This window comes from Balaenoptera acutorostrata, chromosome X, assembly GCF_949987535.1.
Source record: "Balaenoptera acutorostrata chromosome X, mBalAcu1.1, whole genome shotgun sequence".
NCBI classification, from domain to species: Eukaryota; Metazoa; Chordata; class Mammalia; order Artiodactyla; family Balaenopteridae; genus Balaenoptera; species Balaenoptera acutorostrata.
In genome coordinates this window covers 116,808,264-116,834,748 of record NC_080085.1, presented here as the reverse complement: position 1 = coordinate 116,834,748, position 26,485 = coordinate 116,808,264, and the positions used below count along the sequence as shown (strand labels likewise).

Sequence of the window (26,485 nt, the reverse complement as noted above, 5' to 3'; positions counted from 1 at the left end):
AACTAAAGACAAAGAAAAAAATCTTGAAAGCAGACAGAAGAGAGAAGATATCACTTACAGGGAAACAATGTTTTGAATAAGGAATTGGCACATTTTTTAAGCGCTAAAAGAAAAGAACTGCCAAACCAGAATCCTGTATCCCTCAAAAATATCCATCAGGAATGAAAGGGAAATCAAGAAGTTCTCAGATGAAGAAAAAGTAAGAGAATTTGTCACCATCACACTTATCCTAAAAGAATAGCTAGAAGAAGTTCTCCAGACAGAAAGGAAATAATAAAAGAAGAAATCTTGGAACATCAGGAAGAAAGAACACAATAAACAAAACCATTAATAAATCTAGTAGACTTTCCTTCCCCTCTTAACTCTTCAAAATTATGTTTGATGGCTGAAGCAAAAATTATAACACTATCTGATATGGTTCTAGATGTATGTAGAGGAAATATTTAAGATACTGTAATAATATTATAAACTGAAGAAGGTAAATGGACATAAATGGAGGCAAGGTTTCTACTTCACCTGAAATGGTAAAATAACACCATCACTGAGTATGATAAGTTATGTATATATATAAATATAATACCTAAAGGAACCACTAAAATCTGTACAAAGATATACACTCAAAACCATGACAAATATATCAAAATGATCTTCTGAAAAATATTCAAGTAACCCACAGGAAGGCAGGAAAAAGAAAGCTAAGGACTGAAAAGCAGAAAGCAAAAAATAAAATGGCAGACTTAGATCCTAATTTATCGAAAATTACATTAAATGTAAGTGGTCTAAGCACATCAATTAGAAGACAAAGATTGGTGGAGTGGATAAGAAAAATATGACCCAATTATATGCATTCTACAAGACACTCACTTCAAATATAATGATATAGGGAGGTTGAAAGTAAAAGGATGTAAAGAGATATATCATGCAAACATTAATAAAAAGAAAGCATGAGTGTCTATATTAATATCAGATAAGCTTCAGAGCAAAGAAAATTACCAGAGGCAGAGAGGGACATTATGATATATGATAGTAACATAATGATAAAAGGGTCAATCCGCCAAAAAGACATAGCAATCCTAAATGTGTATGGGCCAAACAACTGAGCTGTTTTTGAAGCAAAACATGTGAAGCAGAAACTAATAGAACTGAAGGGAGAAATAGACAAATCCACAAGTATAGTTGGAGATTTCAATACCCTTCCTTCAACAATTGATAGAACCCAGCAAAGATATAGAAGAACTCAACATCACCATCAACCAACAGGATCTATTCAACATTTACAGAAGACTCCGCCCAACACCAGCAGAATACAAATTCTTTTCAAGCACCCAAGGCACATATGCCAAGATAGACCGTATTCTGAGCCATAAAACAAACCTCAGCAAAGTTAGAAGAATTAAAACCATACACAGTGTGTTCTCTAGCCATAATGGAATCAAATTAGAAATCCATAACAGAAAGATAACAGGAAATTTTCCAAACACTTGGAAACTAAACAACATACTTCTAAATAATCCATACATCAAAGAGGAGCTCTCAAGAGAAATTAAAAAATACATTGAGCTAAATTGAAAATTAAAATACAACATTTAAAAATTTGTGAGACACAGCAAAAGCCATGCTGAGGGGGAAATTTATCACACTAAGTTACATACATTAGAAAAGAGGAAATGTCTCGAACCAGTCGTCTAAGCTCCCACATAAAGAACCTAGAAAAAGAAGAGCAGAATAAACACAAAGCAAGCAGAAGGAAGGAAATCATAACGAGCAGAAATCAATGAAATTGAAAAGAGGAAAACAATAAAGAAAATCAATGAAACAAAAGCTGTTCCTTTGTAAAGATCCATAGACTTGACAGATCTCTAGCAAGACAGACAAAAGAAAAAGGGAGGAAGCAAATTACCAATATCAGGAACAAAACAGGAGATATCACTACAGATCCTGCAGATATCAAAAGGATAATAAGGGAATACCATGAACAACTCTAAACACATAAATTTAAAAATTTAGATGAAATGGACCAATTCCTTGAAAAACACAAACTACCACAACTCACCCAATATAAATGGAGTTCACAGCCCTATAACCATTAAGGAAATTAACTCCATAATTTTAAAACTCCCAAAAAAGAAATCTCTAGTTCCAGATGGTTTTACTGGATAATTTTACCAAATACTTAAAGAAAAAGTAACACCAATTCTACATAATCCCTTCCAGAAAATGGAAGTAGCAGGAACATTTCCCCATTCATTTTATGAAGCTCATATTACCCTGATACCAAAGCCAGATAGAGACAGTCCAAGAAAACTACAGACCAATATTCCTCATAAATATAGATGCAAAAGTCCTTAACGAAATACTAGCAAGTAGAATTCAGCAATATAAAAGAATTATACACCATGACCAAGTGGGGTTCATTCCAAGTATACAAGTCTGATTCAGTATTAAAAACCAACCAATGTAACCCACCATATTAACAGGCTGAAGGAAAAAAATCACATTAGCATATCAATTGATACAGAAAAGGTATTTGACAAAATTCAACATCCATTCATGACAAAATCTCTCAGCAAGCAAGGAATAGAAGGAAACTTCCTTAACTTGCTAAAGGGTATCTACCAAAAAACTCTACAACTAATATTATATTTAAGGGTGAAAAACTGAATGCTTTCACCCTGAGATCAGGTAGAAGGCAAGGATGTCCATTTCCACCATTCTTATTCATCATAGTGCTAGAAGTTCTAGTCAGTAGAATAAAGACAGAAAAGAAAAAATATATAGATTAGAAAGGAAGAAATGAAACTTTTTCTATTTGCAGATGGCATGATGATCTAGATAGATAATCCCAAGGAATCTATGTTTATTTTTTTAATTCATTTTATTCAAGTATAGTTGATTTACAATGTTGTGTTAATTTCTGCTGTACAGCAAAGTGATTCAGTTATACATATATATACATTATTTTTCATATTCTTTTCCACTTATCACAGGATACTGAATATAGTTCCCTGTGCTATACAGTAGGACCTTGTTGTTTATTCATTCTCTATATAATAGTTTGCATCTGCTAATCCCAAACTCCCAATCCATCCCTCCCCCTCCCTCCTTCCCCTTGGCAACCACAAGTCTGTTCTCTATGTCTGTGAGTCTGTTTCGTAGATAAGTTCCTTTGTGTCATATTTTAGGAATCTATTTTTTAAACTCTTAAAACTAATAAGTGAGTTCAGCAAGGTCACAGAATAAGCATAAAAAATCTATTGTATTTCTATATACTAACAATGAATACATGGACACCAAAATCAAAAATACAATACCATTTATAATTGCTCAAAAAAAGACTTAGATGTATATCTAACAAAATATGCATAAGACTTGTATGCTGAAAACTACAAAATGCTAATGAAAGAAATCAAAGAAGAAGGGAATTCCCTGGCGTCCAGTGGTTAGGACTCCATGCTTTCACTGCCAAGGGCCCGGGTTCGATCCCTAGTCAGGGAACTAAGATCCCACAAGCTGCACAGCATGGCCAAAAAAAAATTTTTTTTTAAAAAAGAAGTCAAAGAAGATCTAAATAAATGGAAAGACATACCATGTTCCTGGTTATGAAGACACAACATAGTAAGGATGTCAATACTCCTTAAATTGTTATACAGGTTGATAGTTCCTAATCAAAGTCCCAGCAAGACTTTTGTAGAATTTTATCTAAACTTTATACACAAAGTCAAAGGAACTAGAATAGCTAAAACAGTTTTGAAAAATAATAAAGTGGGAGGAATCAGTTGGCCTTACTATGTATCTACACTAATCAAGACTGTGGGAATAGAAAGAAAAAGAAAGAAAGAAAAAAATAAAAGGACTTCCCTGGTGGTCCAGTGGTTAAGACTCTGCGCTTCCAGTGCAGGGCGCACGGGTTTGATCCCTGGTCAGGTAAGTTCTGCATGCCACGCGGTGCGGCCAAAAAAGAAAAAACAAAAGACTGTGGTATTGGCAGAAGGATAGGCAGATAGACCAATAGAACTGCATAGAATCCAGAATACACTCACATAAATATACTCAACTGATTTTTTTAAAGTATAAATGCAATTCAATGAAGGAAAGATGGCCTTTTCAACAAATGGTGCCGGAGAAATTGGACATCCATAGGCAAAAAAAGAGCCTTGTATTAGAGTTCTTCAAAGAAACATAACCAATAGAGTGTGTGTGTGTAGAGAGACAGTGTGTATATAGAAAGAATGTGTGTGTATATATATATGTATATATATATGTGTGTGTGTGTGTATGTATACATATATCCAATTTCTCCAGCACCATTTATTGAAAAGGCTATCCACCTTTCCTTCTTTGAATTCCATTTGTATTTTAAATATATACAGAGAGAAAGAGAGATGTTTATTTTAAGAAATTGGCTCATGTGATTGTGGATGCTGGCAAGTCCAAATCTACAAGTCAGGCCAGAAGGCTGGAGACCCAGGGAAGGGTTGATATTGCAGCTCTAATCTGAAGGTAGTCTTCTAGAAAACTCCCTCTTCCTTGGGGGAGGTTAATCTTTCTCTTAAGGCCTTCAACTGATTGCATGAGGCCCACCTATATTATGGAGGGTAATCTGCCTTAAAGTCTACTGAATTAAATGTTAATCTTCTCTAAAAATAAAAAATACCTTCACAGCAACATTCAGCTGTGTTTCATCAAATATCTGGGCACCATGGCCTAGCCAAGTTGACACATAAAATTAATCATCACAAACCTCATCCAAAGTCTCATAACTTGTACAAAAATTAAGTCAAAATGGATCATGGACTTAAAACTATAAAATTTTTTAAAATAGGAGAAAATCTTCAGGACCTAGGACTAGGGAAAAAGTTCTTAGGCTTGACAGCAAAAGCACAATACAGAAAAGGAAAAATCAATAAATTGAACCTGATCAAAATTTAAAACTTTTGCTCTATGAAAGGCCCTGTTAAGAGGATGAAAAGACAACCTACAAAGTGGGAGAAAATATTTGCAAACCGCACATCTGCCAAACGACTCACATCTAGGATATATGAAGAGCTTCTTTAAAACAGTTAAGAAAACAGACAATCCAATCAGAAAATGGGTAAAGGACATAAAGATACATTTCACCAAAGAGGAAATACAGATGGTAAATACACAAAAGGATGTTCACCATCATTAACCATTAGGGAAATGCAAACTTAGACCACAATGAGATGTTACTACACACCTATTAGAACAGTTGAAATAAAAAATAGTGACAATACCAAACGCTGGCGAGAATGTGGAAAAACCAGAACTCGCAGACATTGCGGGTGGGAATATGAAATGCTGCGGCCACTCTGGAAAACAGTTTGGCAGTTTCTTATAAAACTAAACATGCAATTACCATAGGACCCAGCAATCACTCCTGGGTATTTATCCCAGAGAAATGAAAACTAATGTCCCCTACAAAGTACATGAATGTACTTTGTACACGAATGTATTTTGTACATGAATGTTTATAGCAGCTTTACTTGCAATAGCCCCAAATCGAGAACAACCAAAACGTCCCTCTATAGGTGAATAGTGAAACAAACTGTGGGTATGATGAAAAGGAAGGGACAACAGCTTGGATGGACCTCAAGGGTATTATCCTGAGTGGCAAAAATTGTTTGCACCAAGATCTCCACCCCTCGCTCCCAGTCCCCCTACCCCACCACCCCTAATTGCAAACATTCTAGGTTCAGTTCCCTAGGATTCGAAAGACAAATTGACAAAAAGCACCACAGGTGATTTCAATTTTGTGGCAGTGTATGAGGAGTGGCAGTCTCTAAAGCAATGTTTCTTAAATATTATCATTACTATCCCACATCTACAAGACACACACACTTGAGCACACACACACATATCCCAGATGTCGGGCTTTTCATGCTATGGGATTCCGACCTCTATTGACTCATTTTCAAAGATGAAAGATAGAGACCCACCTGAGCTGTACTCAGAGGAGGGGAGAAGGTGATGGCTGGTGGCAGCGTAGGGGAAAGAGTAGCAGGGAAGAGAGGAAGATAAGCCTGATAAGAGTTGCAGGGAGAGGCTTGTGCTGACCTGTGCTGCAGTTCTGTAGCTTTGGTCTTGGCCATTCTGTTGACATGTGCTCACTATCGCCCCATCTGCAGCCTCAGTTCAGAGTCTGAGAACTGGTGTGGAAATGGACCTTCTTCAGGGAGGCCTTAAGCCAGACCCCAAGACTAGGTTAGATCCTTGTGTTATACACTCTCACAGCACTTGAATCTGACCTTGGTATCATTTATCACAATTTCAGCTACATGTTTTTGAGATTAACTATTGAATGTTAAATAATGATGCATGAGTTTATCTATTTAACATGTCTCCCACTTGGGACTGTAAACTCTATGAATGTAGGAACCCTGTCTTAGTTCACTTTCGTATATTGCCAAGCATCTAACACACTGCTGGTTCAAAGAAGGTGCTCGGTACATATTTGTTGGATGAATGGAAGGGGGAAGATAGCAAGATCCTGACTGAATTAAACATAGTTACTGAAAACCATATTAAGGAAAATAAATTTTGATTTATATTTATTTTCTCTATTATGAAAATAGGAAAAACATTACTTATCCCACTTATCACATTGGATAAGACTGAATGGATATGGAGATACTCTGGAATAAAGAGCACTTGTTCAAGTCCATGGGCTAATGGTAATAAAGCACTGGCTTCCTACCCATTGAGTTTGGGGGGCCCATTGTACATTCTTTTCATGGAATCCAGGCCCTGTATGTGCTATGTATGAAAATGTGTCCATCTCTAGGGGGTTTCTTTCCACCCACCAAGGATCCCTCCAAACCACCCAGTAGAGCCCAGGGGTTGATGGAACCATGTGCTAGGTTAGAGTGCCTGCCCAGGCTAAATAAGGACAGGCAGGGATCAAAAATTATGGTTTCTATTACCTTTATTTATTTCCCCCACAGGAATAACTGAGTTGAGTTGAGCGAGCACAAAAGATTTGAGAAAAGAGTCTCCTTTAGACTTTGACCTTAGAGCCCAAATACTGTTTCCCATGCTTCTCCATGTTTTCCATTCCCTGTCACTCACATGGGACCCCCCTCCCCACCAGTCAGCAAGGAAGCCAGATTTTTCCAGTGGGAGGAATTGGAAGGGGGTGCAGATGTTCCATGTCAGTACATTTCAGGGACAAGTCCAACCTGTTTAGCCTTTAACACATAAGCTTGCCTTTTCTTCTCAATATACCATGATCCAGCCCCAGGCCACCCAGGCTCCCACCAACCCCCAGGCCCTTAGGGGAAACAAGGTCCTTGCTGGCTGAGTTCCACATGCAATTCCCAAGTTACAATGAATACTGCGCTCCTCGTGGCCACTTGACACCAGAGTGGTTGCTCAACCCTCCCTCGTTCCCACGCCTGCAGGGCTGGAATTATCTTGGTTCCCTGGGCCCCCGAGTAAGTCAACTTTTTCCCAAGGTGCCCTTCTGCTTTCTACTGCTCTTCATTGAATTCATCCCGAGTTTCTCCTCCCTTCCTCCAACCTGAGCTTTCTGCGTCCTGAGTATTCTCCCCTTGCCCATCATACTCTAGTCAGACCATTTTCTCACAATGGCCTCCCCCAACACCTGGCCCAGGCCCATGTCCACTCTGCTCTTGTTTGGTTTCAGGAGTGGTCCTTTACCCACCAGCAACTGGCAATCACCAAACACCCACAGGCTCCTGAGATCACCTCGGTCTTCACTGCAAAGAGGGTCTAATTCCAGTACACACAGAACAGGGGAGATAGCTATAGAAAAAAACAGGCAAGATACAAATATTACCGAGTTTTCCAATGAGAGTCGTTTTCAGCAAAACAGCTCAAACTGGGAATGGCTAATCCAATCATAATCCATGAAAATCTGCTCAAGTGCATTTTACAACACTTTCCTAGGAGCATACTTTTTTTTTTTTTAATTTTTTAAATTTATTATTTATTTATTATTTTTATTTTTGGCTGTGTTGGGTCTTCGTTTCTGTGTGAGGGCTTTCTCCAGTTGCGGCGAGTGGGGGCCACTCTTCATCGCGGTGCGCAGGCCTCTCACTGTCGCGGCCTCTCTTGTTGCGGAGCACAGGCTCCAGACGCTCAGGCTCAGTAGTTGTGGCTCACGGGCCCAGCTGCTCCGCGGCATGTGGGATCTTCCCAGACCAGGGCTCGAACCCGTGTCCCCTGCATTGGCAGGCAGATTCTCAACCACTGCGCCACCAGGGAAGCCCAGGAGCATACTTTTTGTATATGAACCTTATTCAAAGTTCTCTGAGGATACAAGTACCAGAACCTTATACATTGGGCTTTTTTCTAGGCTTGACCCCATTTTTTAAGCAGGGGAAAACGGTACCAGTTCATAAAACCAAGAAATGTGTTGGCAGTTGATTTACTCTGCATGAAACTTGCTTCTTTTTCTAGCCTGGAGGTTAAGAAGGGGAAAGGGAAGGACAACCACATTGATGCTAATGTCTGTCCCCTTCCCCACCCCGCCTGCCACCTTGAAACCTAGCGGGTCTCCTAAATAAGCTGGCGTGCCAGGCAGAGGCCATCGTAAGTAGCACATGAATGAAGTGAGAGAGAAAGGAAACTTGGGAAGGCTCAGAAAGCCCTAAGTGTGGTGCCGGGCATATCATTAGCGCTGAGTAAATGTTAGGGGTGCTGAGGAGGAGAGAGAAATGGAGACAGAGCCAGTGGTCAGATGACCTTGGATTCTACTGGAAAGAAGGGGCCTGGCAGCTGGTGTCTCTCTCCTTGCCCTGCCACTCTGCTTTTCCAGCCCAACTCAAAGCTTGCTTCGTGGCCCCTCAGGTTGAACAGCTGAGACTTTGTTCCCAAACTCAGGTCTGCCGTCCTGCACACCTGGGTGGAACGTCGCTCTCGCCTTCCTGCAGTTACCGAATCGCTTTAAGGGAAACGCTGTACATTTTTTCAAAGGGAGCCTGCGCTTATATTTGCTTACAGTGAATTTTAAAATTTAGAAGATAATGAGTTGTTTACCAAATAAATACGTCTGTTCGCATCCATTTGTCATCCCCTCCCTGGCAGATGCCTCCCCGCCTCCTGTGGGCTCCAGAAGCAGGGCGGGCAGTGGGGTATGAAAATGTGAGTCGTTGGTCTTCTTGGACCCAAAAATTATTTACGGAGTGCAGGATTTACAGTCAGGAAGGATTTTTTTTTTTACAGAAATGGGCAAATCCTAGATACTCTCTATGTATACAAACCTCCTTTCCAACAGTTATGAAAGGACATTTTAAACTTTAAATGAGAGCCCTGTTGACGGTACATTCTCAACACTAAGTTCCATCCAAACATCGCGTTGAGGGGAAAGAGGTCACATAAGAATTGCCACCTTTGGGTCCTGAAATCTCCCCAATAACGCTGCGACTCCGGAAGTAGGCAAGGGTCCTTGTTACGGCCCTGGCTCACTTCCCCACTGCCGTGCATCTCATGTCAAAGCATAAGCCAGTAACATACACCGAGGGATAGAATTTGACCCAGAGTCAGGTCAACTTGAACAGTTCTGCACAGAAGTCCAACTTGAAATCTACCCTCCGTGGAAGCAGTCCCCCCCTGCAGCTGCTCTCTCCCAGCTGCCCGGCCAGCTGCCATCAGGCCAAAATTACCTCCACCTCGGGGTCCCCTCCACACACTCCCTGGGGCTCATATGCTGCCCCATTCGCTGGAATTGCCCACATTGGAAGTCAGTTCTGGTTTTCACCAATATTTTTTTTTTAACGATAAAAGGGCAACTTAGTGATACCCCTCACCCTCAGCATGTTTGGAATGAGATAATACAAAAGCTTGCTGAGTCAGGCCCCAAGAACCAAACTGAGCCAGAGATGATGTGAATGTGGAACCAATCAAAAGTTTCATGGGTTAGAAAGGCCTGGCTTAATGGTTCTCTTTAAAACATTTTTTTAATTTTCAATCACATCATGTAGGGTAGAATCTTCACACTCTTTTTCCAGTTGGTGTCGGGGTTTTTTTGTTTTTTGTTTTTTGTTTTTTTTTGAGATGTTGGGCCTGTTTTTATGGGTCATTGGCAGAATGTGTGGGCGATAGGAGACTGGGTGTGACATTGAGGTTGGGACTCACAGGGAGCAAGAGGTCAAGAATCAAGGATTCAGGATCTGAACCACTGTTGCTTCTGTGGTGAGAGGTTGTCACCCAGGCAATTAAGTGTATATTAATTTTCCAGCAATGTAGTTTGAAAATCAGCACATCAAATAAAATATTTCACACCCAGGAAAAGCCAAATGCACATTCCTGCATGTGTGTCCTTAAGTGGTATTTTTATGGAGGGAAACCTTATTTGAAACACATGTCAGAACAGAAGTTGAGCTTATGAAAGGCACTGAGAAACCATGGCACAGGAGGTTTTAAGGAGTTGCCTGTAAAAAGCATAATCCTCCGCCTCAGTGCCTTCCACGGTTCGGCACTCATGTTCCGCGCTCGCGTTGATCCACCTGTGTGTACAGGTGTCCTCACTCATTTGCGCGTCGCTCACGGCAAAACCTGGTAGTCATATTGCTTGCATGTGTGAAATGAGAATCGGAAGTGGCTAGGGGATCTGTCATCTGGCCCCCCACCTGCTCAGCCTCAGGACAAGAAGGGAACCTCAAAATGATGGATGGGATTCTATCTGGACATCCCTGGAGGAGCTTCCTGAGACCAGCATTGGAATGAAGCTGTTTTCTGCCCACAGCTGAGAGATTCAGGTGCTCTGAACCCAAAGTGGGGAGCCCCGATCCACCCCCAAGCTTCTGTCTGGGTGTCTTGGAGGGGGCGTGACAGGTGTTGCACATAACATGTGCACCAGGAAGGAGAGGATTGGGGCTGGCCACGGTCTCCGGCCTGGGGAGGCCCCATGATAGAGAACTGTTGTGGGTGCATCGTCAGGAAAAGCTTGCCACGACTCTCATTTCTGTCTCTGCCTTCCCGGATGCCTGCCCGCCGCCTCTCTTTTTTCATTCATTTGTACATACATTCCTCCAGTATTTACCGAACACCTATTTCAGGCATAAGCCTGGGCTAGCCAGGGCAGGAGTATACAGAAGACGCTTGTTTTCTCCTCTCCCTCTCAATGGGTCTTCTCTCCTTCTCTCTCTCCCCATAATTCAGTGGTAACAGGGTGGATGGAGGAATATCCAAAATTCATCCCTGTAGGAGACATCCGCGCCAGGAATTTCCGGCAACCCCCCGGGGAGAGTGGCAGATTGATGGGAGTCTAGTTGGGACTCACAAGGGGGTGGAGGGAGGTGGGGATGGAGGGAGGTGGGAGGGGAAAGGAGCCCGCAGCCAGGCTGTCTGCCCAAGCCTAGCCTATAGGTCCCATTTATCGGGCACTTGCTCTGTGCCATTTCTCGTACCTCATTCAACCCTCCAACCCAAGAGGTAGTTACTATACCTGGCCCTGTTTTTTTTTTATGAGGAAACTGAGGCCAGGAGGGGGAAGTGACTTGCCCAGAGTCACCCAGCTAGGAAGCAACAGAGCCCCAGTTCAAGCTTAGGTCTATCTCCAATGCCCAGGCATTTAAAAAACTCAGAATGTGGTTTAGACATCAGTATGAACAGAGATTAGGAGCTTCTAAAAGGTGCTATGAGCCCTGTTTAATTGAGTTTCTGCACAGTTTGAGTTTCTGTATTCAAGAATCATGATTTTAGGGAATTCCCTGGCAGTCCAGTGGTTAAGACCCAGGGCTTTCACTGCTGTGGATGCCGGTTCGATCCCTGCTCAGGGAACTAAGATCCCTGCACTGTGCGGCCAAAAAAAAAAAAAAAAAAGAATAATGATTTTAATAATAGCTACCATTTACTGAGCACTTACATGTCAGGAACTATACTAAGCAGTTTTACATTCATGGTCTCATTTAATCCTCACAACAACCCTACGAAGTATTATTATTGTTGTTGTTGTTACTTTGCTTATTTTATAAATGAGGAAAGCAATGCTTAGAAAGCGACATGCCCAGGGTTACGCAGCACGTAAAAACAGAGTACAGTTTTATTCCAGGTCTCTCTGACATATCAAAGCCACTCAGCCACTAGACTATCCTGCCTTAAGCCCTCCATGGTCTTATTTTGAAGAGTCTTTCCTCAGACTTTCTTCTCACCCTTTTTCTGTCCACATAAGTGTCTCCATATAAACCTCACCCATTTCTGTCCTGTAAGATGAGCTAAGTCACTGTCTCCTCCGTAATCTCCTCCCCAAGACCACTTATTATCCCCAATATCCAATTAGCCTAGAAATCCCAAGGACGTGTCCATATCGGGGGAGTCATAACCAGAAGATTACTGGCACCAAATTTCTAGTCACCTTTATAGGCTTGTGGAATCTTAAGAAGACAAAGTAAAACCATAAATTCTTGTATTTAGAAATAACAAATGCTACTTAAAACTTGATTTTTTTGAAAAAAAATGCCTCCCAGGTTGACAATCTCCCACCAGCAAGATCTCTCAAAGGAAGGGAAAAATCCTCCTTCCTGAAAATCAGTTTATTTTATAAACAATGATAAGGTGGCCCTTTTGAAAGTGTTGCTTAATTAGAGACTCAGAATTTAAACATACATTCCTAGTGAGGGATGTGTCCCAAATGACCATATCCCTTGAGAAGGACAATCCTTCATATTTCTTTAATCAGCTCCTTCCCCCTCGTTCTGTAGCACAAACGCCAGGGCAGCTGCCATTTTGGGCCGAGAGTTTCTCTTTCCATTTTCCAAGGAAGCAAAGAACAAGGATTGTCTCCCTTATCTCCCAGTCCCCTGTACGAGGTCATGCCCTTTGAGGACTTATTCTATTTCAGCCTCTACCTCTAGGCAGTCAGAAAAAATGACTCTGAACCCCCCGGAGAATGAGCACCTGCTTCAGTGACTGTCCCAATGTGAACACGCTAATCCCCGGGTTTAGGAGAGGTTCGCCTTCCACACAAAATGGTCAGGCCCTTCTGATGGGTCAGCCCTGCTGGATTTCATAACCCAGTCTTGATTTCTAACAGGTGAGGGCCACAGTTGTTCAACTCTTATTATGAGCCAGTGCATGGCTCAAACACTATAAGATTCTTCATGAGGGGTCTGAGGGCATGCCAGATGGTATTATTGGGGGAAACCAGCTCAGTTCCTTTCTCCAGCATCCCGAGCTAGTGGCTTTGACCAGGAACCAAGGGCACCCCAGCCCCGCTGATTTCTTTATACTCACCACGTGGGCTTCTTTTAAAGTGAGTACTGAAATGTTTGTGAAAACCCAACTTTGTCAGGGCACCGGGGCGGCCCAGCAATAGTTGTTTAGAACATGGAACTAGTGTGAAGTCCTTTTCGGATGTCTGCTCCCTCCCCCCTCCCATCCAAGCCCTGCGTGGAGCTTCACAAACATCCAGGCCTGGTAAAAGAAGCCCAGCATTCCTTTTAAAGACATGATGAAATCAGAAAGAGACACAATCTCTGTCCTTGGGGTGGAATTAGGAACATGTGATTCTCCACTTCTGTAACAAATGTAACATTTTGAGAATATGTGGTCCCTTTTTTCCAGTCATAGAGATTTTATGGGTGAGCTTGCAGGCCATTCTTCATAGTTTGAGGTTGCCATATTTGGTGGCTTTGTACAGAAACCATACACACTTCCCTTGTCAAAACAGATGGGGAAGGCCTGAGTACACAGCATGTCCTGAGGTGCACTATGCTCTGGGTCAGCCTGCAGCTCATGGAATAAACGTATTCCATCGAAATCAGGAATGACTGCTTGCTCTTAAGAAGTCTAAGATACAAGGAGTGATGAGTGATCTAGAATTATCTTCTCTGAGTGCATCTGAATTTCTGTCTCTCACTTATTGCCTTTTTTTCTCCATTCTTCCTGCTTAAAAAGCTATTAATTTCCTTACCTTCCCATCGTCCTAGACTCTGATCCCCAGAAACAATCTGTGCCTCTTTTTTTAATGTCCTCTTTGTTAAACACCTTCCCTGTGTTACTTCCCTAGCGTTGGCAGATACTAGAAAGAAAACTATGGAAGCTCCATGAGCACGGCAGATGCTTCCAATCCTATCTTTGCTGCTTACTAGCTTTGTGTCTTCAGTGAGTTTCCTAACCTATCTGATACTCAATTTCTTCTTCTGTAAAATGTGGCTATTACTACGAGTACCTCCCACACAGGGTCGCTGTGAGGATTCAGTGAGATGCTGCAAGTAAAGCCGCTTAGCCCAACGTCTCAATAAATGTTTGTTTCCTTCCTTCCTTCTTAAGAGGAATTTCAGTTTCTACACCAGGCAGCTGCCTCTGATGGGCAGCCTTGTCTAATGGGTGGAGTCGGTTTCTGTCTTGGTTCCCATAACTTAGGAGTAGAAAGAAAACTTTAAAAAGTGACAGGGGAAGCACAAATGACACGCTCAGCTGCTGTCTAACTGGGTCTGCCCTCTCCAGCCCATGAATACTCCGTCCTTCCTCTTGTCTTTTTCAAATCTTGGGCCATTCTGGAAGGTTCCGTCCCTGCCCCTCACTGCCATTTGCCACCTTAGAGCTACTCTCGGCTTTTTGCAGCTGTGGGAAGCTGCTCCCAGAGCCCCTCTGTACTTTTGGTTTGCTCAGCTCCCTTGGCTGAGTTTGAGAGTCAATTCTGCCCCCTCTCCTAAATAACCTGGCCGCCAGCACTAACGCAGACTTCACCATGTATCTTGGAGCAGTAGTCCATAGGTCAAACCACTTCAGGGCTTTCCCTTCCTTTCCACAATGATTTGCTCACCATAATATCTTACAATTTTGTATCTGGTGTAAAGGGGGAAGAGAAGCCAGGCAGACTGCTGGGAAGGCCTGAGGCCCAAAGTCTCTCCACCCTTCTGGGCCCCCATTTCCACAGCTTTAACATGTGATGTCTGTCTTTGAGGACCTTACAGGATTGCTGAAAGGATCAAGGGAGATAACAGGAGAGAACACACTCTATGGGAGGGGTGTCTCTATACAAAGAATAGATATCCAAATTAAAGAAAAAATTTGAGATTTATTGCCATACGTGACTCATATATGTTGAAACAAACTTTCAAAAATCCTGGGATTCTGCAATTGCTTAGAACGTGGCAAAGAAGCATAAACAGAGAAGAAAAGTTGTTCCTACCAGCCCTTTCTAGGTTAAATAGAGAATATTTACACTTTTGAGCACTTGCCCTATAGCTGTGGTGCTAGTTCCCAGGAGCAGAGCCCCAGCCTTTGCATTCAGTGCAGGAAGTTCGTAAAGAGGATCCCTAGTGCGGGGCTTTCAGAGATCATGCTGCTTGGAAAGGCCGTGCCAGCCCCCCATCACTTACAGCTGTACGGTAAGCCCCATTCTGAGTATTTATGTCTATATTGTGACTCACCCCCCCTTCTCCCCTGGCACCTTGCCCTTGTCATTGCCATGAATATCAGTAAGCGCCAATCACAACAAAAACCTGGCTTAGGGCTCAGGTCCCTGTGAGGCAGTATTGTGTTGTCTCGTATATGTCAGGAAGACCTATATACATAGCTGCATGGGGTGTGTGTGCGTGTGTGTGTGTGTTCTCTCCTGCCTGTGTTCATAATATATGCGCTCATTATGACCACGTTATGATACACAATTATGACCACATTATGAATTGTGATAATATATTATGAACACATGCATGGGAACACACACACAGCATTCACTGATAATCAGAGCCTTCAAGACTCTCTAATGTAGCCTCCCACATAGGACAGGAATTCCCTCTCCAGCCATCCTGACAAGTGACCACCCAGACGCTACCGGAAGGCCTGCAGAGAACCCAAGACGCTTAGTTCTACACCGGACTTCTCCGTTCATTTTTGGACAACTTTTAAAGTTAGGAAAATCTTCCAAATGTTACGTTATAATCTCCCTCCCTAACTCCATTCTCCTGCAGGCGTCCAGTACCAGCACCAGCACCCCTTTAGACAGGCTTCTTTCTTTCTAACTTCCTGTCTCCATTCCTGGTTAGTCATCATCTTCCTAATCCCAAATGGATTTAATGTTGTAGCAAGACAGTCAGAACATTCATCGTTTCAAGCTCTTATCTCGGGAAGGAGGCATGTGTGTCTGTTCAAGTTGTTGGAAAAACATATTTATTAGTTTCCTAGGGCTGCTGTACAAAGGACCACAAACTGGGTGGTTATTCTGAGAATAACAGAAATGTATTCTCTCACAGTTCTGGAAGCTAGAAGTCCAAGATCAAAGTGTCAGCAGAGACATGCTCTCTCTCTGACGGCTCTAGGAGAGGATCCTTCTTTGCCTCTTCTAGTTTCTGGTGTTTGCTGAAAATCCTTAGCGTTCTTTGGCTTGTAAATGCATCACTCCAGTCACATGGTTGTCTTCTCCCTGTGACTTCACATTGTCTTCCCTCTGTGTCCAAATTTCTCCTTTTAGTAAGGGCATCAGTCATATTGGATTAGAGGCTCGACCCTTGAATACAATTTCAGAAAAGAGTCCTTTATTCTTTGTTAAGGGGAAGATAGATTGCCAGGGAGGAGAGGCCCTCCTCTTTTTGTTGTTAATATATATTTTAATAGTATTATATATCACATATGTATATATTATCAGATATAATAATAGGTCAGCCTTTTATATTTATTTTTAACATTATTTATATGCTATATATTTACTTTTAAACATATATACATTATAATAGGCAGATGATGAACTCATGTTCAACCTATTATGTATCTATTTTAACAAAATACTAATTGCATGGAGAAGGTACCAAGCCAATGCTCTGCCCCAAGTATTTTGATATTGCTAAGATAAGGACCTATCACACCCAAAGTCAAACTTCTGTTATATAAAAGGTACAGATGGCAGAAATGGAGAGTGATATCTGCCAGTGAAATACAATAGCATACGTGGAGATGGGGTCAACTTCGAAGCATTTTGGGGAGCACTCAGGCTGGGGGATGCTGAAACAAAACCTGAAGTTGGCCTGGATCTCTCTCAGTCTGGAGTTGGCAGAGTGGATTGGGCAAGCCTGGCCCAGGGTGAGCCAAGGGTCAATTTGCACTGGGGGAGACTTAACCCATCTTGCCTCCGATTTCCCAGGAACCTCTGGCGTTTTCTGATTTGTGCCTCTGTGCTTGGAACTGGTAGTGGACGTGTAGATGTGCTCTGAGGAGGAACAGACATCCAGCCCGCGGTCTGGTTCCTCCTTGTAGCTAAGGGAATCCAGGGCGACTTCAGGGGGCTGTATCCATTTGCCTCAGTCAAGCCAGTGATTCCAGCAAGCCCCTTCTAGGCACCCATGACTCTTCAGTACCTTGTGGACCTGAGACTTCCGGTTCTCATGATGCTGTGTCTCTCAGTTGCCTGGACTTGGGCCGCGTGGGCTCAAGAATTTCTTCTCTCCTCCCATGTAAAGTCAGACCAGAGGAGAGTGGCACCTTGTCTGCTGTCTAGAGGTTGACTTCGTTCAGTTACCTGAGACCATCAGAGTTGGGGTAGCCTGTGAATCTACCGCTAAATCCAGGTGTGCTGACACTGGTTGTGCTTGGTTGCTTGATAGAAGGAAGGAGGATAGTGACCAGGGTTGGGGAGTTAGCGCAAGGAGGGCTGGCTCCATTTGGAGTGACTGGCTAGGAGCTAATTGAGAGGGCAGTGGGTACCATTGGGCTGGGCCGACATACAGCCCTTGGCATCAGTGAGGTCAGTAGGCAGGCAGGTGGGTAAGTGGGCAGGACTCTTGACAGGGGCCCTACACTTTCTACCAAGAAAATTTTCACTGCTACCGCAGGCCTTCAACTGGGAGTTTGGGGAAGGAGTGGAGGAGAGATTTAGCCAGTAACTAGACTCAGGCCCTTAGGGACTGGACAAGAACAGTGGAAGGTGGCAATTTCTAGTGGTTCCTTCATTCTTTTATTCAATAAATATTTACTGAGTACTTACCATGTACCAGACACTATGGTAGATCAAGACTCAGCTCCCTGAGGAATTTACAGTCCAAGGATTAAGGGATGGGGAAAAATAGTAAGGATCAGGGCAACAGCAGGAAATAGATTTGGGCTTTCCTTTCTTCTTAGTGTGTGTGTCTATCTACTCGTCCATCTGTCCATCTGTGTGTGTGTGTGTGTGTGAGAGAGAGAGAGAGAGAGAGAGAGAGAGAGAAAGAGAGAGAGAGAACGATTTGCTCTTCCCACAATGTCCTGGCCTCAGAACAATGCCTCTTTACCTATTGCAATATGCAGGCAAGCCTCCCAAATTGTAAGTTCCCTAACAACGACCAACAGCCTTCCTATCAAAGGAACCTTTTCTAAACCTTTTCTCCCCCTCAGGAGCCAAGATATGGTGAATGGCCTCACTCAGGGTGTACACCCACGCACCAAGTGGCCACATTCTGGGTGGGGCATACACAAGGTAGCTTTGGGCTTGGGAGAGCCACAGATTGGTCAAGTCAGGTAAAAATCAGCCAAACAGGCTGTAAAGTCAACTGTGGCTTGATTTGGACTTAAGCCATCCTTCAGCTGGGGCTGTATACATGCACCTCACTTTAAGAAAACCTGTACCCCAAAATCCCAATTTTGAAAGGGAGAGAAGAATATGCCTGACCATTTTCGAAAGCCGTCTTGAGCCCTCATTTATTGACACAGGTGTGTCAAAGAGGTGGTGAAGCCCTTGAAGGAGTGTCTGATTCAGTCCTCTGCCTTCTGATGGTAACACCCGGAAATCATCTCGGGCGAAGGGGCCTTTCTCTGGTTTGGGCAGCCCTCTGGAGACGACTAACGGGTTAAAAAGGCGGCCCTGCTGCTGCAGATTTGCGAGCTCTGCACAGACACAAACTTACCTTGTCTTTTAAAATGAGGAGGGACTCTGGGGCTTTGTGGCAAAGGGTGTCGTTTTCTGAAAAATCAAACTCAAATAAATTATTAAATTAAAACATAAACTGGGGCTTCCCTGGTGGCGCAGTGGTTGAGAATCTGCCTGCTAATGCAGGGGACACGGGTTCGAGCCCTGGTCTGGGAAGATCCCACATGCCACGGAGCAGCTGGGCCCGTGAGCCACAATTGCTGAGCCTGCGCGTCTGGAGCCTGTGCCCCGTGACGGGAGGGGCCGCGATAGAGAAAGGCCCGCGCACCGCGATGAAGAGCGGTCCCCGCACCGCGATGAAGAGTGGCCCCCGCTTGCCGCAACTGGAGAAAGCCCTCGCTCGAACCGAAGACCCAACACAGCCAAAAATAAATAAATAAATAAATAAATAAATAAGAAAATCCTTTAAAAAAAAAAAAAAAAGAGTTACTTTAAAAAAAAAAAAAAAAAAAACATAAACTGGATTAGGGGCACACATTGGGGATTTTCCTTACATTTTATGGAAATTATGAAATACATCCCTTCGTTCAACTTTAAAAATTAAACTAATTCAGCTTCTCTGCACGAAAGGGAAGGAGTTCCCATGACCTGATATTTGCCATTTCCACTAAAGTACAGCTTTCTGTATTTATTTGGAAATACTTATGTTCAGTCAGGGTATGGTTTACCCTTGTTGCGTAGCCTGATTATGGTTTGATTTCACATCAGACTCTTCACCTTTTAGTAACCAAATTAATGACCCAGCAAAAACTTCTCTCTCTTACAAGGAGCTTAGATTCTTATTTATTTCGCAACCTTTATTTGTGCAGGAGATGAACCATGACATTTAAACTATGCTTGATAGCTTAACAGATTATAAGAACAAAACCAGATGGCCCAAACAAAAATAATGCTTTGATTGCTTTCAAATTCAATGTCAAAAATTAAAAACAGCTTTCAAAAAGCCTTACCCTTTTTTTTTTTCCTGAAATGACTTTGGATCATATATATGTATATAGACTTTTTCCCCTCCCCCACAAAACTAAAAGTATATAAACCAAAAATTTAACAGTGATTATTCTGAGATCGAAGAATGTTTTCTTCTTTTTTCTTTTCTATATCTCCCAATTTTTCTGCAGTTTTTTCCTACAATTTTTCTACTGAAAAGCAGGAAAAAAAACAGAAAAAAACACTTTGAATGATTACTTTTTAGTTTAATTTGAATGAAATCTTTCCTAGGGTTGAGTCAAGGTGTTTTCCTCAGTTGAGAGAATGGACTTTGTTAAGCATTAGCAGTTCATAATTCTTCTTCCTCGCCAAACGATGAATAACGTGTGGTTACTTTAATACCGTGTTTCACTATGTTGGAAAACGAAACCGGGCCCAGATTTCTTTAGAATGAACGTAAATTCTACAAAAGCAGTAATTTAATTTTCTAACTCACTTTAATGTCCCTTCGACATCATTAGTATAATCACAATCCTCACTTTCTTTGAGAGCAGCAAACCAACTAATTCTTTAAAACTGGGCCTCGATTTTAAAAGGCTCCCAAACCTTGAGATAGTTGGCTGGGCAAAGTCAACATGTGACTATTTGAATTTCTAAACTAAAGGGTCCACAGAGTGTTAGGATTCTTTCTTCTGTTCTTATTTTGTAAAGGAATCTTTATTCCAACTCAGATTCATTTTTCTTCAAATCAGCTGCAAGAGAGTGAACAAACTTTGCTGCAAATCAATGCCCTGACAGTTATATTTCCCTGAGATAATTGCGTACTGCTTTGGAGTTTCCTTTTCCCCTCTGTTTCCTTTTGTTTTGACAACAAGATTCTGGGAAAACAATATACAAATGATAGCTATGCTGTCATGAGTATACTGAATTTTAAAAATAAATAACTGTCGACCCCAAAAGCTTCCAGGAGCCTATAGAGTGAATTCTTTTTCCAAACTGTTCTCAAACCAGATGTGGAAATGTTTAGCTAATCCCCTCCCCATTCCCCACGCAGAGTTCGTATGTGTCTCTAACGACATCAGAGGAGATGAGGAGGCAACAATCTGTCTGCTTTCAAGGAGATTTGTGTTACGCGTCTCAATTCACTCACCAACATCACAAAACTAATTTACTTCTCTCTTAAAAAGTATCTTTTTTTTTCCTGAGATTAAAAATGCTCTGTGTTTAGACCAATATTCAATCTCTTTCTTGTAAGACATTAAGAAATAGAGTTCATATTCCCAGAATGAAACGTTTCATGTTTATTTTTTAAACGTAAAGGATGTATTAAGAATTAGGCTTATTAGGGAATTTTTTTTTTAAGGGGAAGGAGGAAAACTTTTTAAAAAACTAATGGAAAATGTATATGCATAAACCACATTTAGAAAAACAGAAAGCTACTGTACTCTGTAGCTGCAAGGAAAGCAAACGTTTTGCATCCAGGTGTCATTAGCAGCTCTGGTTTCGCCGGCTTCCCTATAGCTCAGTTCAGGACTGTAGGTACCAAGAGCTGAGCCCTGCTTGGCTATACAAAGGCATCGAAGTTATGAGCTTCGCAAGGATAATTTGCAATCAAGCCAAAATGGGGCTATGGTAATGCAAACCCTGAGACCTGCTTTCTAACAGCCCAGCTGCCTCTGGGAAGCCCGACAGTAGTCCCAGGGTGAGCGCTCCCTTCTCTGCAGTTATTTCTTCCCCGGTCCTCAACTCCCTCAGCTCCCAGGATGCTGGGCTCAGCCCCAACTATGGCTAAAAATACCTCCAGTTTGGCGCAAACTGCACAACCCTCTCTTCTGGCGCCCCCTTCCCATCTCTAGCCCCTCAGCCCTCTTTCTCAGAGCCAACCCTCTCCCTCCCCATCCAAGTCCAAGGTCCTATTCTGCCAACACATCTCAGCTGGATGTTAGAAAAGCCAGCTGATTTGATGAATTTACACTGTGTTGTGAATGACTTATAACCATCCCTCAACACACACCCACACACACACACCCACACACACCCTCTACCTTTCCCTGGGAATTGCCAGGCAGCGGGGAAGGGAGGCTGCCCAGTTCTGACGACCTGTGCTCAGCAAAAGGGAGCAACTCCCCAAGAGTGGCGTTGAGCTAGGAGTTAGCAAGCTCGTTAGCAAGTGCATTCTGCTCTCCCCTGATCTCCCAACTCCTCCCTCTCACCTTAGAGATGCAGTCTTAAACATGGGTCCCACTGACTTCATTTTTCAGTTTTATCTGAGCTCAAAGGTATGTTGTCATACACAATTATTGCTCCAATCTTGTGGCAATCTCTCCCTGACTACAAGAAAATCAGAGGAAACCGATTCTGTACTGTCTGAGTTTGGAGATTTGTGCTAAATAAACCCCCAAACTCAGTGATGTTACTAAAGCCCTTCCTTCAAGACTGATTCAGTGCAGTGTAATTCAAAAAGTGGCTTTGGGGGTGGGAGTGAGGTAGTCTAAAATGATTCGTTGGGTGACAACTGTAATGTTTCTCAGAGAATTTGGGCTTTTTATAATTCTCTTTGGATTAACCATGAGAAGGAGGAGGAGGGACAATAGGAAAGATGCCCGAGGGATGCAGAGGAAGTAGATGGCTAACTCCCTGCACAGGAGCACACCCTTAAACTTGGTGTCAGTTCTGGGGTTTGAACAACAAAGTCGGAGTGGAAGGATTGTTTCCCTGACCTATTCCAGGAACTACCTAAAGGGGAGGTTTTTGTTCAGGGCAAGTAGGTCCAGGCTGTGAGGTCATGTGAAGGAAGGAGGAAAGAGGGAGAGAGAGGGAGAGAAAGGCACTCCTAAAGCAAGCTCAGGGCAGGGTGGTCTTCCTGAGACCAAGGCAGTAGTGCAGCAGTGATGGAGTGATGATCTCAGCTTCCAGAAGGAACCTCAGCAAATATGCATCATTCCAGAGCAAGTGGTTTGTTTATTTAACTGTTGAGTCATTATCCAAGACCAGCTGGCATCCGAATTAACTCAGTTTTTGTTGTTGTTGTCGTCATCATCGTATTTTGTTTGTTTGGTTTTTTGGAGGGGTAAGAGGGCTGGGTTTTTCGGTTTGTTGCTGCTGCTGCTGTTTTTCTGTTATGTTTTTTGTTTTTGTTTTTGTTTTTTTTTGCTTCGTGAAAAACAAAAAAGCAGTCCTAAGAGAGCCGTTTCAGAACAAAGAGGCAAGGAAGGAGCCGAGTAGACCTCTTAGGCTTCTCTTTACACCTCACCATCCCCAAGAGAATGAGGAGTCAGTAAGGAGAGAGGGAGAGACAGGGGTACCAACCAGATCAAGGGCTGATGTGAAAACAAAGCACTTCATCCAGGCCACTGCACCTGGCTAGTGGGCTCCTCCGCCATGGTTTCCATTAAAGAATGCAGCAAATTCATCAGTATCAAAGGAAGAGAAAGAGCTACATTTTTGCAACTGAGGAAGAGGGGAGGAAAGAACTGTCTTGGGATGCTTTTTATTTAGCACAGTGCTGGGCACATAGTAGATGCTCAATAAATATTAGTCAAAGAATGAATTCATTTATGCAAGGATTACTTAATTCAGCAGGGAACAAGAGTAAAACCCTGCATAGACATTTCCTTTGAATTTTTAGGCACTTTTCTATTTGATTTATTTCATTTTCACTTTTAAAATGAAAACTGAGAACAATAGTTGATGATATCCCTGTTCCTTCTTCCTTTGTGCGTACCCCTTCTGAAACTGCTTTAGACACTTGTTCTTAGCATGACTCTTTTCTTCTCATACTGCTCTGCCTGTCACTCTGCAATTTCGCTATTTTGCAAGGTCGTAATGGCTGTTGGTCATAATGGCTTATGATGCTACCGCTGGCATTTATGAAGCATTCATTTGATCATTTTAAGTGAGCCAGTTGGCAAAATTTCAATATTTGGATGTCGGGAATAAACCACAATTTCTTGTTAGGTTTTCATTTAATTAAATCTGTTGCTAACCAAAAAAAGAAGGCAATAGAGAAGAGTTCATTAGTATGGTCTATGGGAGGACACTGGGGCCTTCAGGAGGAAAGTGCTGTCAGCTTGAATTAAACTGTTATCTCCTGTCACCTTATTTAATGTTTGGCATGAAAACTGTTTTGTTTTCTTTTTGGCTGGGGTTGCACACAAAGGAATGCTACTCCTGATCGGCGTAGACTCTCATTCTGTATGTGAGGGATTTGTGTTTTATACCAAAACAATATGGTAAAGTCACTTAAAGAAGCCATTGTAGTCATCTGGAAACACGTGAATTCCAACAATGACATCAAAATTCAGTTCTCTCTCACAGGGATCTTTTCCTTTGCTTTTTATTCTTTTTTTTTCTTCAGTTTTATTGAGGTATAATTGACAAGTAAAATTGGAAGGGATTTAAAGTATACAGCGTGCTGATTTGACATACGTTTACATTGTGAAAAAATTTCCCCCATCAAGTTAATTAACACATCCCTCACTTCTCATGTTTACCTTTTTTCTTTTTAGTGAGAACATTTAAGTTCTACTCTCTTAGCTTCTTTTTTTTTTTTTAATGCTTTAGGAATGGTCTTTTGTTTTTAAAAAATGATCGTGTTTGAACTTTCAAAAGGAAATAAGACGATTTTCCTTTTGTGTTTCTTTGTGCTCTAGAACTCCTCACCAGACAGCTTCCTGTTTCCTGAGAGTCATTACCTGGTCCGCTACCGGGATGAAAGTTTTCAAGTTGATAGGAGGGCTAGTCTTCCTCACCTCTGTGTTTTCGGCCTGTTCCGGACAAAATCCGATGACTGTTCTGTGCTCCATAGACTGGTTCATAGTCACCGTACACCCCTTCATGTTGAACAACGACGTATATGTGCACTTTCATGAGTTGCACTTGGGACTGGGTTGCCCTGCCAACCATGTTCAGCCCCATGCCTACCAGTTCACCTACCGTGTGACGGAATGTGGCATCAGGGCCAAGGCTGTCTCTCAGGACATGGTTCTCTACAACACCGAGCTGCACTATGCTTCCAAGCATACGTCGTCTAAGTACGTGATCCCAGTGTCCTGCGCTGCCCCGCAACGTTCCCCGTGGCTCACGATGCCCTGCGCCAGGAAACCAGCCAGCGAAGGAGCCATCACAACCCGGGATGGTGAGACGTGCTACGACGTGTTCACCTCGTCACAGTCCAGCCGAAGGCCCAACTGTGACTGTCCGCCTTGTGTCCTCAACGAAGAAGGGCAGACCCGGGGCCCACATCACCAAGCAGAGGCTCAGGAGGCCCATCCCGTGCAGTTTTCTTCCTTTGTTAATACTCCTGAGAACTGGTCTCTTCGCCTGGATGATCAGATTGCGTCCATGTGATCCCTAGGTTTGGGGTCTCCAGTTGATGCTCTTTCTAAAATTGGTATATAATATTTACTAATATGAGACAAATAAGTGCTCTTGTGGCCCTCTTATGCGTGCTTTTGAGAAAGAGCAGCCCGTGGTAATTTCATGAACAAAGTTTTTTTCTATTTTTGTATCTTTTTTTTTTTCCCCCATTTTTGGCCATGCCACCCAGCATGTGGGATCTTAGCTCCCTGACCAGGGATCGAACCCGCGCCCCCTGCAGTGGAAGCTTGAAGTCTTAACCACTGGACTGCCAGGGAAGTCCTGTATCTTTATTAAGAGAAAAAATAAAATCCTGATGGCATAAAAATATCAGTTGGGCGTTTTTATTTCATAAACACACACATAGCTTTTACTATGGGCCAGACACTCTTCTAAGTGCTTTACAAACATTAGTGTCTGGTCCCTTCTTTAGGATGACTTCTCTCTCCTTTAAGGTCCCCCAGCTGAATCCCTCCGTCTGTCTACCCATATCCCTGAGACTCTACACCACTCAACTTAGCACTTAGCCACATAACTTCTTAGTTTGATGCATCACTTTTCTGTATCACTTTCTGTCCACGGAAGGCAGAATTTGCGCTAGTGATTTATAATCCACCAGTGGTTCTAGGAATCACTCAACTCACATCCCACCAACTAGATGGTAAGCTCCTGAGGCCAGGGGCTAGATCTTATACTTAGCCACAGACTGATAGCACTCTGAAAAGAGTTTTGTCCCCCGACTTATGTGATCAGAAAATTTTCACCCAAGTCTAGCTATCCATTACTGTTCTCAAAGACTCGGAAAGGGAAGGTAAGTCAGTTCATTCAACAAATATTCACTGGGCGCTACTATATTCTAGGTACTGAGGATATGGCAGTGAATAGAAACTGAGGCTCAGAGAAATCAAGGTCACACAGCTAGTAAACAAATAAATAAGTACACAAAGAGAAAATCAGACAGTGACGAATACCATGACGAACTTAAAACAAAGCGATATGAGAGAAATTGGAGAAGGAGTCAGAGTGGTCAGGGAAAGCTGCTGAGAATTTGCCATTTGAACTGCATCTTGAATGTGAAAAAGGAGCCAGCCCTGGGGTGATCTGAGGGAGACCATTCCAAATAGTAGAAGCATCTCATTGAATCCTCACTACAGCCCTGAGAGAAATACTCTTACTATATCCATTTTACAAATAAGGAAACTGAGTCACAGAATGATTAAGAAACTTGCCCAAGGTCACACATTTATTAAGAAGCAGACAATGTTAGCACAATGTACATGATAATATACACAAAAGATTACAGTAGACATTAGTAATTTAGTCATTGTCTTAGTCTGTTTGGGCTGCTATAACAAAGTACCAGAGACTAGGTGGCTT

At 42.5% G+C, this 26,485-nt stretch overlaps 1 protein-coding gene across 6 annotated transcripts in view; it reads left to right on the top strand.

The window, feature by feature from the left end:
- The window catches only part of PLAC1 (placenta enriched 1), a 40,515-nt gene extending 15,098 nt beyond the window's left edge, over positions 1-25,417 (top strand). For all 6 annotated transcript variants that reach the window (XM_057538503.1, XM_057538502.1, XM_057538501.1 and 3 more), the window contains one exon: positions 24,403-25,417. In XM_057538503.1, the coding sequence (XP_057394486.1) occupies positions 24,461-25,099 (639 nt within the window). In that variant the 5' untranslated portion in view covers positions 24,403-24,460 and the 3' untranslated portion in view covers positions 25,100-25,417. The remainder of the gene's footprint in view (positions 1-24,402) is intronic.
- Positions 25,418-26,485: the final 1,068 nt, after the last annotated feature.